This window comes from Haliotis asinina, chromosome 9, assembly GCF_037392515.1.
Source record: "Haliotis asinina isolate JCU_RB_2024 chromosome 9, JCU_Hal_asi_v2, whole genome shotgun sequence".
NCBI classification, from domain to species: Eukaryota; Metazoa; Mollusca; class Gastropoda; order Lepetellida; family Haliotidae; genus Haliotis; species Haliotis asinina.
In genome coordinates this window covers 19,588,455-19,606,569 of record NC_090288.1, presented here as the reverse complement: position 1 = coordinate 19,606,569, position 18,115 = coordinate 19,588,455, and the positions used below count along the sequence as shown (strand labels likewise).

The window sequence follows — 18,115 nt, the reverse complement described above, 5'->3', positions numbered from 1 at the left end:
AAACTAGCTGTATTACATCAGTTGTTCTGTCTGATTACAGTTTGAGGCTCAAACCTCCTTTGGTTCAATCTACAAGACCAGAATTGAGGGCAGTTCCATGTTTTGTGACTACTACAATGCACAACAGAAAACATACTGCAAGCGATTAAAGGTCCTCTGTCCAGAACACACAAAAGAAGCCAAGGTAAGTCCACACGTTAGTTAAAAGCTGTGGTATGTTGAGTCATGTTACTTAGTTGCCACAGTTATCTTGACATGCTACTGAGAAGCCATTTTTATAGTCGACACCTTGTCTGTCTGTCCACTCGTCCGTCCGTCTGTAAGTAATCATTTTGTTTCTGCAGCATAACTCAGAAACCATGCAATATTTTTAGACCAAACTTGATAGATATAGTAATCTCAGCCTATGGTTGTGCCTTCTGCTATTTACAGATTTTTGGCATTTATATTTTTTTATCCCCCCGTCATGTAATGCAGGGGGATATAGTCGACGCCTCGCCTGTCCGTCTGTCCATCCATAATCATTTTGTTTTCGGAGCATAACTCAGAAACCGTTCAATATTTTTAGACCAAACTTGATAGATATGATAATCTCAACCGATAGTTGTGCCTTTTGCAATTTACAGAGTTCGGCATTTTTATTTTTTTTTGTTTTTCCATGGAACATTTTGGTGTTAGTCTAGTGATGGGGCAGGTTTCGTTTCCAGAGCAGAACTCAAAAACCGTTCAATATTTTTCTGCAAAACTTGGTAGATATGTGTGGCAGGCCCTAAAGTGGTGCCTTTTGGTATTAACAGGCTTTTCTGATGTATTATTTTCTCAGTTTCCATGCAAATGTTTCGGACTTAGTCTCAAAATGAAGGGACGTGCTTCGTTTCCAGAGCATAACTCAAAATCTGTTCAATATTTTGCTGCTAAGCTTGGTAGATATACCAATCAGAAGCTGCAATGGTGCCTTTTGCTAGTTACAGGTTTTTGTGATATCTTAGTTTCTCGGTTTCCATAGAAGCATTTTCTACTTAGTCTCAAAAGTGAGAGGTGTGTTTCATTTCCGGAGCAGAACTCAAAAACTTCTTAATATCTGTCAGTAAAACTTGGTAGATATGTGTGGCAGACCCCAAAGAGGTGCCTTTTGCTATTTCCTTTTTTTTGATGTAATATTTTCTCAGTTCCATGAACATGTTGCTGACTTCGTTTCCCGGAGCACAGCTTGAAAACTATGTCATATCTTTCAAAAGATCTTGGCAGATATATGAGACAGATCTTGAAATGGTGACTTTTTCTGATTACAGATATATGGCATTTATATTTTTCATGAATTCCATGGAAACAATTCTGACTTGGTCTAAAAACACAATAAGTAACTGTCGGATGATTTGTCCTTTCAAATATGTGGGGGCCGGGGGGATATGTCATCTTTTGATGACTCTTGTTTTTTCCCTCAGAAAGGAAGATGGTAGCAATTATGAACCATCAACAGTTTGCGGGATGTGGTCCAGCTTTGACAGTACCTTAAGTCTTATGGTGGGGTGGGGTGGGCTTCGTTTCCGGAGCACAACTCAAAAACTGTTCAATATTTTTCTGTAAACCTTGGTAGATATATCAATCAGAACCTATAGTGGTGCCTTTTGTTATGCACAGGATCTTGTGATTTATTATTTTCTCGGTTTCCATGGAAATGTTTTGGACCTAGTTTGAAAAGTGAGAGGTGTGTTTCATTTCCAGATCAGAATTCAAAAGCCATGCAAGATTTTTCTGCAAAACTTTGTAGATATATCAGTCAAAACCTGAAGTGGTGCCTTTTGCTATGTATAGGATCTTGTGATTTATTATTTTCTGGGTTTCCATGGAAATGTTTTGGACCTAGTCTGAAAAGTGAGAGGTGTGTTTTGTTTACACAGCAGAACTCACAAACTTCTTAATATCTGTCGGTAAAACTTTCTAGATATGCATGACAGACCCCAAAGTGGTGCCTTTTGGTTTTTAAAGGCTTTTGTGATTTATTATTTTCTTGGTTTCCATGAATTGTTTCGGACTTAGTCTCAAAATGGAGGGGTGGGCTTCGTTCCCAGAGCACAACTCAAAAACCATTTCATGTCTTTCAACAGATCTTGGCAGATATATGAGACAGATCTTGAAATTGTGACTTAGCTGGTTACAGATATATGGCATTTATAATTTTCATGAATTCCACGTTAACAATTCAAACTTAGTCTGAAAAAACAGTGAGTAACTGTCAGATGATTTGTCCTTTCAAATGTGGGGGCCGGGGGGATATGTCGTCTTATGGTGACTCTTGTTTATTTTCCTGGTTTCCATGGAACTGATTTGGACTCAGCTTAAAAACCATTTGATATCTTTCAACAGATCTTGGCAGACATATGAGGCAGACCACAAAGTGGTGCCATGTGCTTTTACTGATATACGCCATTTATATTTTTTCATGATATTCATGGAAACGATTCGAACTTAGCGTAAAAAAGCATCAATTAGCTGTCAGATGATATGTTTTTTCAAATATATGGGGGCCATGGGATTATGTCATCTTCTGATGACACTTGTTGACTTTTGGCTGCAGCTGGTTGCTATTTGGCTGTCTTTCTTGTCAGCCTTCTGGTGGGTGTCTGACGTGTCATCAAGACATGAAAAAATATTTCTTGTACACAGTACCATTACAAACACATGTACTACATATGCAAGGCAACTTATAAACCTTCCCATGGGGGCAGATGGGCATGTTTATGAACTGTAACAATTGGATCAAAATTCTGCTATCTTGCGTCATGAGTACCAGAGAAAAGAAGATGATTATGTGACAAGTAGGTTCTCCATAGATTTCATTTTAAGGCTGGCATCTCAAGCAAGGCCAGAGATTATCAAGTTTAAACCTTATGGATAATGTGAATAAACTTAATATGCATGGACAGCTGCCCAGTTCCTTTGTCCAGCACCTGGCAGTTAGACTACGTAATTAGGTAGTTGGCTCCAAACATAGATCTTTCCAGATCATAGCCACTTTAGAGAGCAGATTGGTCTTCTTGCAACCTAGCATCATCAAGGCAGACAACTAGTGTTTGCCATGGCATTATTAGACAGTACCAATAATGGAATCATTGAATTTTCCATCAGTGATCGTACACACATTATTGGCAATCATGTTTATTCATGGATAGTTAAGTAGTTTTGATAGCAGAGAGTAAAATAGGTACAAGGAGCATTTAAAAACGATCCATCTAATGTCACCACAGAGAAACCTGGGTACACAAGCTGGTATTTAATGCTGTTCTAACATTTCCAAATAAAGTAGATATTTATCTAATAACAACAAAATATTTGCTGTTGTTCTTGTGTTATGTGTGCCAGGTGCAGATTGATTACCATTGTCAAAATGTCTGTATACCAGACAGTTGGGCTGGGGCTGAAATCATTTTTGTTTTCTGTTTAAACAAATTGTGTGTGCTGATGGGATTGCCAAGTGATGGTTGGTCATTTGAATAGTGCAGTTTAAACAGTTGTAGTAATATCATCCTCAATAATCAATAGAGGGATATAAGCAGTTGGCATTTCTCATAGTGCATGAACTCTTATCGTCTTAAGAAAAGCCAAATATATGGATGTCAATTTCTTTATTTTGGGTAACTGAAGAAGGAGGAAGCATACGCTCCGAAACATGTTATCCACAATAAAGAATTTGACTTCCATAAATCTGGCTTTTCGTATGCTTTCCACTTGTAAATGCCCTTCAAACATTTAATCTTTTGGTCTTGTATCAAAACATCAACTTGAATTGCTGTATATTATGGCATATCTTATTTGGTTCCATTTTCTCCATGCTGACATCCCTCTGTTAAAGTTTTGCTCCTCCTCCTCATGCTTGTTTTTTACAGATGGAAGCTTAAAGAAAAGACACTTTGCACTTTTGCCTGATGAAACTATAGACCCTCTACAGCACAGTATTCCACTTCATGTCTTCTGTATTCCAGGAATAAAAGAAATTAACTGCATGGTCATGTAGATTCAAATTTTGTTTGATCATTCTGTTCTGAACCAAAATATGTCCCAGCTGGAAACCATTGTTGTTGCTGAAATGTAACTTTTTATCCAGATTGCTGCAGATGATGTATGTGGTTGTGCACTCGTTACCAATGTATTTGAAGAGACAGGAGAGTACTGCCGAGCACCGAAGAGGAAATGTCTCAAACATTACTGTTGGGAGAAACTACGGCGAGCAGAGATTGACATGAACAGACTCAGACAGGTTAGAAATATGCGAATAAAGTCTTACATAGTGCTGAAGACTTAAAAGATAATAATAGAAATATTTGTTGTATGTAAGCAGAAATTAGACCTGAGATGTTTCAGCATTAGTACCAAGTTGAAGAGGACACAAGTTTCATGCCCTGCAATATTTTACTTCACCAGCAATATGATAGCTGCCCATACATAATCAGATATTGACCTGGTAATGTAGTGATTGATCCTGTAAATATGGATCGATTCTGTCAGACAAATTTAACCAAGACAATGTGATCTTTTAAATCAATGCTTTGAGTACCTTTGACTGCTACAGTTGACAGGATAGTGATAGCCTAAAGTGAACAGAGTATATACCAGGAAGTTAGAACGCAGGTAAGTGATATTTTAGTTCAAAGATGGAAGTTTGATTTGCAGCAATGTTGTACCAAAAAAACATTTAAGTTGGTACTTGTCTCCCTGCCTGATGCCTTGGAGTCAGTATTCTGAGTTCACTAGAGTATCCATGTTCAACTTAGGCATTTCTTTGTGAGCCTGGACAACCACTAACATTAACATTACTCTCTCAGAGACAATTTCACCACTGACCATTCACCTTTATATTCTTGTTTCCGCCAAGGCTGTTTACTCAAAGGGTAGAATTGTTTTTCAACAGGTAATGCAGGGTTTTACCTTGAGTTGTGGGGGTCCATGGAACCAGCAGAATTCAATTTTATGGGATCTTGCAGGCGATATTAGGGTCCAGTAAAGTATTAAAATGGTGTAGTGTACTGCCTGTATAGATAACTAGTTCAGAGCCTGGAATAAATCAATCAATGGATAGTGGTTACAATAGATGGGTGAAATAGCACCCATTGATGCAGTGCTTTCTTTGTTCATGTATTATTGTGGGGCTCTCCTGAAACAGGTTTGCTTTTCTGTGTCCATTATGTACATTCGTGCTCCCTATAAACCATACTTATCATGACTAATGGAAACAGGTGGTCAGACTAGCTGTCATGGTTGTCAGATGTCACCATATCCTAACTGCATAGACGTATGCTCAAGATATCAATCACTTGATGTGCAACATTTCTGAGTGTCACTGTGGCATTAAACAACAAACCAAACCAATCACTTGATTGTCTGGTCCAGACTGTTTGCTGACTGGCATCATATTGCCTGAATATTGCTGAATGCATTTTTTGTATGTATGGTGATTACTCTGCCATTTTTCTTCTTTATGTAATGATATTTGACATATGCATAGCTGGCAGTGGGAAGCAACATATTTTTTCTCTTTTTGTGCTATATTTGAAATTTTTATCTTGACCTTAACACTTCAACCACCACTGATGACACCTAGTCTGGTTAATGGTACTGAATCTTGTCTTCGCACATGGTAACAATATTCAAAAGTCTAATTATCATCCTTTCAAAATGAGGTTTGTCCCACTGTAAACACAATTCCCCTCAGAAACTGCAGGACCAGCCAGGAAAGATGAGACAAGTTTGTTTCTGTCAGTGATTATTGAAGAGTGATTGTAACCTGTTTAAATAGCCTTGTGAGCTAGAGTACCTGGAACCTGGCACTGTTCTGTCATGGGAAGTCATTCAGTAGAGATTAATTTCATGTTTCAGTGGCTTCGCCTTGATGAGCTGTTTGAGCAAGAGCGTAATATCCGCATGGCAATGTCCAACAGGATGGGTGTGCTTGGACTGATGTTACACCAGTCCATAGACCATGACCCTCTCACACCAATGAAGACTTCCCATAGTTATGCAACTCTATAGACCTTGACCCTCTCACACCAATGAAGACTTTCCATAGTTATACAACTCCACTGACCTTGACCCCCTCACATCAGTGAAAACTTCCCAATGTTATACAACTCTATTGACATTGACCCTCTCACATCAGTGGAAACTTCCCATAATAATACCGTTTTTTTTTTACCTCGACCACTCACACCAATGAAGGTTTCCCACAGTTACACCAGTGTATAGACCTTGACCTCACATGACCTTGACCCTCTCACATAAGTAATTTCATAAATGTCAGTTTCCTTCTGCGCAAATCTTTGAAAGATTACGTGTTCAAGTCTTGCTCGGCTTTTTCAGGTCTTGAATTGGACTCTCTCTTTTTCATATTCTGGGTCTGGGAGATCAACTGAATGTATGTCTGGAAAACTAACTAACTTGTCAACATGCCATAGAAACAACCACAACCTACATGTTACTGCTTGGCGTACATCTGTTTCTACACATCTTGTTGATCAATCATTATACTATCTTATTTGTGGTGGTGTGATTTATTACTGTTTTGCATAGATCTATTCTCATGCTGTTGATTACTCGATGTCCGGTTCATGCTTGCCATATAGTTGGAATATTACTAAGTGCAGCATAAAAATGAACTCACTCACACTTAATATTCCAACAGCATGAGTAACTGTAGAACTGTGAAAAGGTTGAATTGATTCACAGATCTAAGAATAGCAAACCATGAAGGAAGTGCATTTTTGTATTGAACAGAAAAATATGGATTGATCTCTTACTTCATACTATGTTGACTGAAATGTGAAATTGATTAAATATGATAATTTAATTCATTTTAGTTGTGTTTTTCTATTTCAAAATGAGTGTCAAAACATCAGTATGCAGCTTTTCATACTGTGGAATGTATGGATTTCTGATGGTTGGTCTAGTTGATACTGTTGTTAAAACAGTTGTAATGGACGTTCTCAACTGATCACAGATTACTGCAATCATGTCTTAAAACAAGCGTCAGTTGTTACAGTATGTACACACAGTCATAATACTATACTTATTATACTCATTTAAAGCACAAGTAAAATTGAAGTAAACTAAAGTATTCAGCTCTGTAGAGGTGGGGGGTGTAGGTGACAGTGTAATAACAGGACTATTTTGCTAACTGCTGATTGTAGTTTTCATTGTCTTCTTTCACCATTCTCATGCTTTACCCGTTACCCAAATACCACATTTTCCTCCAGAAATTCCTGTTAATCGGCAATAAATAGTATAACAACTAAAATGAATTTAGCATAAAGCTTTGGTCAGCATACAGCCCACGACATCTGCAGATGATGGCATCCTCGGTCATAAGAGTGAACACATAACGGGATGAGTATCGCTACCTTTTAACTGTCAATACTTTAGCAAAATAAGAAAAAGGGTATATTTACAGAATGTTTACTTTCAGTCTGAATTGCAGTCTAGCTTGAAAACTAATAAACATAGCATACTCAATGAAACACTGATCATAATCAGAACAAGGGAGAAATGCAGAGAAAGGGACAGCCAGGTGTGCGAGAAAGCATGGAGACAGCACAGCACAGGTAAATGAATAAATAACTTTCTCAGCATTTGTGCACATCCCTCTTGAATACCTGGCTATGCCTTTCTTTGCACTCCTCCCTTGTAATAAACTGAACTTTGTCAATATTTTAATGATAGTTTGTTAAACAACTTTTTTTACTGTTAGGACAAACATTCTGCTAAAACCTTACAGAGTTAGTATGATGTTTTGATTATGAGTATATTATGCTTAAAAGTTTTCGAGTTACATTGCAATTCATCTTTCTGCTTTTGAGCGAAACTGACTTCAGTACCTATTTGAGAAATCAAACCATGCTTTTGGCATGATGAGCTAACACTTTAAACATGAGGATACATCACAGTCTAAGTAAACTTATCCTCAGTACTTTTCGTTACACTCCACCACTGAGTCTAACAAAACCTTATGGGATGTCGCGTCAGGTGACCTTTGAGATTGACCAATCAGAACACAGCTTACCAAATTGCGAATGTGCACATTCACACATCCAGTATGAACTTTTTATCTCGAAAAGTTTAGTACCCGAACAATTCCGAATGCTATTTGGCATACGATCGCTTCCGGGTGATGCACACGGCGTACGTACTGCCATGACAACGGTGAATAAACAGTCGCTGAAATAGTGTTTTTGACAATATTCAAGGATGTTATCTTGCGGAAATATTAGCTAATGGTAACCATGTCAACAGAAACCCCAAAGAGTATATACTGCAGGTCAAATAACTGTGTTAAATGTTGATTTTTGTTTGTGGAGAGATCAGTGTCGGTGACCTGAATATTTTGAAAGTCCCTAAATAGTAGCTGTTGTCTGATTGGTTAAATCCATTTAACCATCTTGCATTTGATTGGACTGTCATTGATTGCTCAAAGGTTACCTGGTTTTGTTAGACTCGGTGGTATAGTGTAACGAAATACACTGAGACGAAGTTTACTTAGACTGGGATACATCACAGACAGGTTTTTATTCAAGAATATAGCGCTGACATATACTGTGAGAGGATATTGCAAAGTGAGACAACCAAAAGTCTTTTAAACCTGTGACATCTTTTGCAAGGGTATTGATTTTCAGTAGAACATGGATATAGCGAACACGGATATAGCGAACAAACGGATATAGCGAACAAATTTAAAAGTCCCGTCAATGGTCCCTTTATAATATCATTAAAATTATACGTGAATAACGAACTCGTGAGTAGCGAATTAATGGTTATAGCAAACTGATTTCCTGACCCCAAGCCCAATTAACGACGTGAGTAGCGAACTCACTCAGTGAATCAACATTGTTTAACCTCGTTGGCGGTGAATCAACATTGTTTGATAGTCATTAATTAATTAACAAAAGAAACACATCGTGTTTAAAAGCTTGACTGATACACAGATCTTCAGTTCGCTCTTGTCGCTATGGCAGGCAAACAATTCTACTTTTGACTCTCTAGCAGATGTATGTGCAGCAGTCAACAAAATGAAATCGGCAGGACGTGGCGTGCAGAGCAAAATTGTGGACTATGGACTATGTTAATCGCAGTTAAGTGTTATATTGTTGAAATTGTTGTGATTGTTAAACATGTTCTGGATAATGTATTTGAACAATGAAATCAGAATTTTAATGTCAATGTACAAGAATAAAAATATGTAACAACAGATATTGCGAACTAAATCCCTTGGTCCCTTGGAGTTCATTATATCCGTGTTCTACTGTATTATGTTCTACACTGTATATGTACTGTCACCCCTTCTTAAAGAGTTTGGGATAAACCTACTGTGTTTGCAAACAAATATTTGTAACGTGCACCCGCTTGAGCAAAATATTATGTGTTATATTGTGCTTAGTATTGCATCAAGTAAAGGAGAAGATGGTAGAAAAGGATATGATGCACACAAGCCCATTAAAATCTTTAAATGTTTCGTAAAGTATGGACTGAATAGGCATTACATGCATTTCGGTACTTGTTTCACCCTGAACCTCCGCTTGAAGTGTATTATACTTATGGGGATTGTTTTGAGGGTAAGGTTGATGGTTAAGGGTTAGAGTTAGTGTAGGCTTTTTATAAATTTTCTATAATCTTTCCTTTTGGTCAATTCAGTTAGAATCCTCCAGGCAGTCCGTTATAGTATTGGACCCAATTTCACAAAGTGATCGAAGTACTAAAGTGATCTTCACTACAATGCTTTAACATAGATTTATGACTGCTGTAGCGTTATTTTTATTTTGAGAAATTGGTCCCAGTTCAGGATACAGTCCACCACACCTGCAGGTAACGATGACGTCCAGGGTCCTAAAAGTAATTATTACTGAACATGGAACTATGTTATACTCTATGTATGGAACAAGAATTATGGCTTATATTGAGTCAAGTATAGATTTATTATTATATGCACATTCTCTAACACATTCTGACTAACTTTAGTCAGCTTGAGATTATTGTAACTACTGATGAATTGGAGCTGTCTGACAATAAATGCACACAGATTTGTACTGAAATATTATTAATTTCAAATAATTGAATGATCTGCCCTTTGCTATGGGTCCTAGAACCTTGAGATTTTTACAGAAACAACTTCTGCACTGTTAATTTTTTACAAGCGAATCTGCCCACTGGTGCTCTTTGAAATCGTGGAACAAAATACGGCGGAATAAACCAAATAATGAAAACATTAACAATTCCAATAGGTCTTCTGCCTAGCGGCAAGAAGCCCTAAATATACCATGAAAACCTTTGTCGGCTAATAGTGACATAACAATACAAACATGAGTAACTCGCTCTCCTGGAAAGGCAGTGAACAGAATGAAGGCAGTGTGGTTATGGCTCACTTCTGTATGCGAGCAGCTATTTGTTATTCATGGTGGTAGGAGGTTTTCAGATATGATCAAACCCATATTTTACTGAATCTTCAGTATTTTAACGAATTATGTCAGAACAGTTATTTTGGATTTTTTACTTTTTTTTTCATAATGACAGTTCTCAATCAGGAAGTGAAATTTGAATTCATGACGATGTTTGTTTAGCTTTTACCTTGTATTCAGAAGACTATATTATATGGAAGTGACTCAAAATATGCTTAGTTAGATATACAGCAACTGTGCACATGTTTACATTGGAGAAAATTAATTGAGTTTATAGGTATTATTTTTAATGCTCAACTGAAAGTTAACAAGCGCCCCTCCTTCCCACTTTCTGACCCCATTTTGCAAATGGTTGCTCCATAATGTTAAACCTGGTTAAGAAAGGGAGTATATGATTTGTATAGGACTTAATGACAGATCCCAAGCAAAGTTCAACCACACGCTTACGATGAAGAGTGCTGCTGGAAAAGACAAAGAAGAAACCAGACAACTTACATAACTTAATCCTAGTCCTTGAACCTGGAACAGGGAGACAAAATAACCGAAAGCACCTCAGTGCTAAGTGGTCACGCAAAGGAAGTTTTACAATTCAACATAAGGCAAGGAAGATCTGATTAAAATTTCCTTCAAATAAATTAATGGTTTTGTTAGTTATTATTCTGAAGCAAATAGATATGGTTGCACATAAAACAGCTGATCAGATACCGCCTCTACCACCTTGTTTCTAAATTTAAAATTACAAGTTAGAACTATCATGAAACAGATATATGGCCAATTCAATGCATAAACAAATGCTCAAAACAAACATCATTTAATTCAACATTTATCACTGGGTGGGGAATACTAATTTTAGATGTGCCTATCACTCCTACTTGCACAAGGTGAGTATTCAGACATGAGTGAGTTACATGCCATCTCACTGACAGATGTATATATGTTTCAGTCAGGTTTATAAAGTTTTCATATTTGCTCCAAAGCCGCTATTCTAGATTTTAGATTTAATTTCAGTGCAAATAACGTTCAAGACTTCAGTAACAATGAAGCTACAATACAAGAATTACCAATTTTTACAATAACAAACTGCAATTTCAGGAAACAGTTAAGGAAACAGTCTGGCATTCTAATGGAAATAATGTCACTGCAGTAAAGCGCAGCAAAACCTCATGGTTTGGTGAAGAATTTAAGAAAAAATACTTCAGTTCACTACAGGCACATACAGTCGCAAAACAAAGCATAGGAGTTTTGTTGGCACCTAACGTCACTGAATGAAGACAAAAAGCCTCTGAATAAACAGGAAAAAGAAGTCCTCAATATCCCCTGCAAGAGCAAAACACTCTTCATGAATGTGTCTACTAATTAAGATTACAGTGTGTCAATGTTTTGGTGTGCAAATGGCAGAGTGGAAGAAAAGTATTGTAAGGTTTTACAGAAAAGAACACTACCACCAAATTCTGTCGAGATCAAACTTGTTGCCATGGAAACACAAAAAGTATTTTATTCAGAAATTAACATGTGAAGGTCCGGGGTAGAATAGGCCTTCAGCAATCCATGCTTGCCATAAAGGGCAACTATGCTTGTAAGCGGCGACTAGCGGGATTGGGTGGTCAGGCTTGCTGACTTGGTTAACACGTCATCTGTTCCCATTTGCGCAGACTGATGCTCATGTTGTTGATCACTGGATTGTCTGGTCCAGACTCGCTTATTTACAGACCTCCGCCATATAGCTGGAACATTGCCGAGTGCGGCGTAAAACTAAACTCACTCACCCACCAACCCAAGCCAGCTCTTTTTGACGAAAGCGTATATGGTGTCCTTTCAGCCTTCGACCTGCCTTCCCTCCGCGTCCTGCGACCAATCAACCATGACGGCGACAGCTCTGTCTTTGCTTTGTGCATGTTCTTCACAGTCGTCAGGTGACATTTACATAAACCTTTATTGTACTTTCACAATGAAACTTATATGGACAAGTTAGGCCAAAATGGGACATTCAGAATTTGCACGAAAACCATCATCACCATCATACCTGATTAGTGACATTCTGAGTCTTAATGTTTCCCTGCCCATACCTCATAATATGGAACCAGACTGACTGGATGCTACAATTTTAGACAGATGACAAACAGATTTAGATAAGGAGTATCAAACATAAATGTCATCCACTGTAATAACACACAACAAAGGGACCTTATTTTTAGTGCGGTTAGTATTTCAGGAAAGGGAATATGATCGCACATCTCCATTTTTCAGGGGGTTATTTTTTACGTACATCTGTGCTTTGGCTATTTTGCAAATGGCCTGTTTTGCTTTGGTGATAGCCTGTATGGTCTAATGTTGTTTGCTGGTGGTAGTTTGGATGGTCAGATGTGTGTTGGTGATAGCTGGGACAGTCGGATGTTGTGTGTTGGTGGTAGCTGGGACAGTCGGATGTTGTGTGTTGGGTGTAGCTGGGACAGTCGGATGTTGTGTGTTGGTGGTAGCTGGGACAGTCAGATGATGTGTGTTGGTGGCAGCTGGGACAGTCAGATGTTGTGTGTGTTGGTGGTAGCTGGGACTGTCAGATGTTGTGTGTGTTGGTGGTGGCTGGGATGGTCAGATGTTGTGTTGGTGGTGGTGGCTGGGACAGTCAGATGTGTGTTGGTGGTGGCTGGGACAATCGGATGTTGTGTGTTGGTGGTAGCTGGGATAATCAGATGTTGTGTGTTGGGTGTAGCTGGGACAGTCAGATGTTGTGTGTTGGTGGTAGCTGGGACAATCGGATGTTGTGTGTTGGTGGTAGCTGGGACAATCAGATGTGTGTTGGGTGTAGCTGGGACAGTCGGATGTTGTGTGTTGGTAGTAGGTGGGACAGTCAGATGATGTGTGTTGGTGGTAGCTGGGACAGTCAGATGTTTTGTGTGTTGGTGGTAGCTGGGACAGTCAGATGTTTTGTGTGTTGGTGGTAGCTGGGACTGTCAGATGTTGTGTGTGTTGGTGGTGGCTGGGATGGTCAGATGTGTGTTGGTGGTGGCTGGGATGGTCAGATGTTGTGTGTTGGTGGTGGCTGGGATGGTCAGATGTTGTGTGTTGGTGGTGGTTTTGGAACATCCAGAGAAGGGCTAGATTTTGCCAGTAGTCTGTCCTGCTGTTTTAGCAGAAGCGAGAAAAGTCTGATATTGCCTGGAGTCAGATGTATGCACTGACGCATAGAAGAAGGACACGAAAGTAAACAGTGAATTTTTTATTTCCCAAAAAATAGTTTAATGTCCACAATTTGCAGGACAACACACTGCAGTATATCTAACAAATAACAAAGATATTAATGAAAAATATGTAAACAGAAAACACACAAAACATATCTGCCTGTCATCATCGAGCATTATCAGTACACTTCATTGATTTCATTCATACTAACTGCCACCTATATATCCAAAAGCGATCTAATTGTGAAAAGTCATACTGGGCATAAAACCTATACATTTGAATGACACGCCTATCAATTTTTACCACAGGATGAATGCGTATGATCTCATTATGTTTGTTTGCTCATATAAGACTTTGGACAGGTATAGTTGTCAATTATGCTGAACAACAATTCAAGAAACAAACAGAGCCACCAAGAAGAAACAAGTATATTTTCTGACAGAACAATTCTTTTCCATAGTAATTTGATGTGTAATTGTACAGTATTGTGTGAAATACCAGACATTTTGAGATATAGTCAAAAAAGGAAACAAAGTACCAGCATATAAAGGGCAAGTTCTCATGAAAAGGGCAAGGTCTCCCACTTTTTCATCATAAGAAATGTTTAGCTAGTAGTTTTATAGCCAAAACAATACAGATATCTGAAGTAACTAATCTATTTTTGGGTTTTTGCATCGTATTGATTCAAAGTTCCTACATTAACCAAGATTTCACTCAATGAACACACCATGACTCATGACGTCATTGGTGCCAAAACGATAAATGAATGACATTGTTAGACCTCTTTAGACCCACTTTACGTGGTTCTTGTGTTTAGATGCACAGGCTACTGTTTTAATCCACCTGTTGTCTCGCCATCGTATGGTCTGTTCAACATGGTTACATTGTACTTAAAGTGTTACCACATAACCAAATTGTATAAGATTCAACCTGAGTTGATCATCTTTCAAAAAAACTGTGCCTTCCTTCACCAAAACTCAAACATATATATGCACTATATCCAGCATACCGAATTGAAATTCGCCGTTTTGAATACCGTTTGAAATTTGTTATTCTATTACATCAACCACTCATTGCAGGGAAAATTCAGTGAAAATTACATGGATTGTAAATGTTGACAGTTACAACACTAAATCACCATTTATTGTGTCTTTCACAATTTAAAGTATGTCTTAATTTAAATGTTGATTTTCACAGGGAGAAAAAACAAAAAAAAAAAACCCAAAGGTAACCGTGTCATCATGATCACTGGTATTTTTATTGTTCGGCCTAATCACCAATGATCACTCTGAAACACTGTCTATGAATCAAGAGTCACTGAGAACATTTAAGAAACTACATGAATGTCGTAGTGAATGTCGAAGTGTTTACAAAATCATGCCACACTTGTGGTAGTGATGTTTTGCACACTACATCACAACTATAGTTCTTACATAAATTCTTGAATTCCTGATACAATTCCAAATGAAATGACAAATGGTCTTTGTCACCAAAACCAAGTGTTTCAGTGGAATCTAGAAAAAAATATATCTGGTGTCAATCTGTGAAAAGAGCACTCATTTTAAATGTAAACAAAGCCTATCTCAGATTTTACCATGCATGCCGCTTTAGAACATGCATGGGGAGAGCATCATGAGTGAGTGAGTGAGTTTAGTTTTATGCCGCACTCAGCAATATTCCAGCTATATGGCGGCGATCTGTAAATAATCGAGTCTGGACCAGACAATCCAGTGATCAACAACAATGAGCATCGATCTGCGCAATTGGGAACCGATGACATGCGTCAACCAAGTCAGCGAGCCTGACCACCCGATCCCGTTAGTCGCCTCTTACGACAAGCTGAGTCGCCTTTTTTGGCAAGCATGGGTTGCTGAAGGCCTATTCTACCCCGGGACCTTCACGGGTAGGGGACAGCATCATGGCAAGAGATAGTTAAATAGAGATAGTTGCATTCCAATTATTTCCATAATTCACACAACATATCATAGTTTCTGTAAGTGTGACGCCATGACTAACCCAAACTCACACACAATGACGATGGCCATTCTCATTTCTGACTATTGCCCTTGAAACAAATATGGCAATGTCCCACTCCGCTAAAGAATAATGAAATATTTATAGTACTGACATTGAAAATAAGGTCAAGGTCACCAAACTGAGTAGTGTCTGCGTAATCCCCAAATGTAAGCTCTCACCAATTTTGAAGATACTGGGTACAAAAATCTGAAAGTGGCCAAAGTGTCATGGAGACCTTGAAAATAAGGTCAAGGTCACCAAAACTTGACTGGTGTCTGTGTAATCCCCCAATGTAGGCTATAACCAATTTGAAGATGTTGGGTACAATAGTTAATGAGATATCGTGTTAAGAAGAATCGGAATGTATGTACGAACAGACAGACGTACAGATGCCGCTGAATACATAGTCCCTTGTGTAGAAACAGGGGACAAAACAGAGAAAAAAAAGCCCAAACAAGCAGATATGTGAGGTTACTTACATGTCACATTTATGCATATACATTGCTTGAAACAAGGAAAGTTTCCTTCCAAACATCCTGCAACCTTGTGTTGATGTAGAGGCCATTTTGAGAAAGTCGCTAACATTGTTATACGTATTTGATATGTTCATTGAGGTGAGGTTATCAATGAAAATTCACACAATCATTTCTATGTTGCTGCTTCCATTTCCAGTTCTAATGCTTCTTTCGTATTTTCAACTCAGTGTTTTCACATGATTAATGTGAGTAGTTACATCTTTTGGCTTTGGGACAAGAGACCAATCAGTCGGCACCAATTACGTCGTAATCAAAGTACCTCAGGCCTATTCAGCTTAGCAAACAGAGGCCTCATAATGGCATAACATTTCAGCACTTATAGTGTGGATTATACATTCAATACAGTTCACATAACAAAAAAGTGATGTTTTCGTGTACACTTCCCCTTAAAAGGATACCTATGAGCATCACAAATTTATACATCTTTTGCATATTATTAGTCATATTTACAAAATATATATTACATACATATATATTCATTTTCCACCATTTAACTGACAAAATATTTCAAAAGAGAATTGTGCAACAGCACTGCAGTGGTTAAACATGTAGTGAACAGCTTACCATGTCTTCATGGTCTTTCATCCATTCATAACGAATACTGCTGACTATAAGGGACACTAAACTCCATATGATCAGAACAAAGTAAGAAGAAACATACAAGAAAACATTCACTTCCTTCAGTCTTAACAATTTTGTTCAGAGGGCTAGTCTTTTTGGTTGAGTGAGTGGGATGAACTCTTAATATACAGAAATCACTTTCCTAGTAAGACTTCTTGAGATTTCACTTTCCCCACTGTGTCAGATCAGACTCAAACTTTCCATGCTTTGACATGTATTTATTAACAGTGTCAACTGATTCAATGTGCATATGGTCTGTGAGCGTATGCATTGCCCATTTGTTGGTGCACATTCAGCGTCATTAATGCAAGTGGTAGCAGATTAATCAGTGTTAGACAAGCCTGCTTGTAACCTGGGCATAGAACTAAAAAATAACAAGAACTAAAACTATACATCTTTGATCCATGAGTATCAATGTCAGATGTTGATTTATACATCAGTTCATGACCTCCATCCTGGTCTTGGCAAGAGCTGTGTAATATCATGGGACTGCCAGAAATGTAACAATCTGGACCTGCTAACCCTGAGTTATTTCACACTTTCCCTGTCTGATAAACTGTCAACCTGACACATTTCAAGTACACTGAACAATGTCGTCATTTGTCAAACTAGCCATTACAATACTAAGGCTAGGACAAATCAACGATACTACAACAGACCACATACACAAGTGACCAATTCTCAGCCTAGTGATGTCACCAATGGCCGAGGTAATGGACCTAGTCTCCATAGAGGAAAACACATGTCATCCCTAACTTACATTACCACAACCAGCACAGGATATACAACATAAAATCAAAATTCAAAACCTCACAAACTGCAAGGACAGACATAATGAATTTGTCAAAGGACAAAAATCTTCAGCATGAGACGGCTTCAAGATGGCTACAGAATAATACAGTGGAAACTGCCTAAGTAAAGGTCGCTTAACTAACAAGCCAGACAAGTAAACACTGGTCTTTGGTCCCAGCAAATTTCTTCATTAATTATCAAGTCTGGTTTAGTAAACTTGGATAAGTAAATAATACTTCTGAACTAAATGTCTTCTCATGGTCCCTGGAAGTAAATTACTTAACAAAAGAGACTGGATAACTAAATTAGCAATCACCACACATGACATGAGGGAATCTTTAATGGTAAATAAAATTCTAGCACTTGTCTGAGTTGAGTCCCATCAGGAATACAAAATCCGCACATTCAGAGACAGGCACCTAATTGCCAGCACACAAAGTCAGTGTAATTCCAAATATAACATATGCTACATTTGACCATTTAAAAAGCAGTGTGTAATTATAGCTTTCGGACGTGGAAGCTGTGCCAATGAAC

At 38.1% G+C, this 18,115-nt stretch overlaps 1 protein-coding gene across 1 annotated transcript in view; it reads left to right on the top strand.

Annotated features, from left to right (window-relative positions):
* The window catches only part of LOC137295550 (CXXC-type zinc finger protein 1-like), a 51,389-nt gene extending 44,548 nt beyond the window's left edge, over positions 1-6,841 (top strand). Inside the window, exons 13-15 of the mRNA XM_067826938.1 lie at positions 41-184; positions 4,106-4,258; positions 5,875-6,841. Coding sequence (XP_067683039.1) covers positions 41-184; positions 4,106-4,258; positions 5,875-6,027 — 450 coding nt within the window. The 3' untranslated portion in view covers positions 6,028-6,841. The remainder of the gene's footprint in view (positions 1-40; positions 185-4,105; positions 4,259-5,874) is intronic.
* Positions 6,842-18,115: the final 11,274 nt, after the last annotated feature.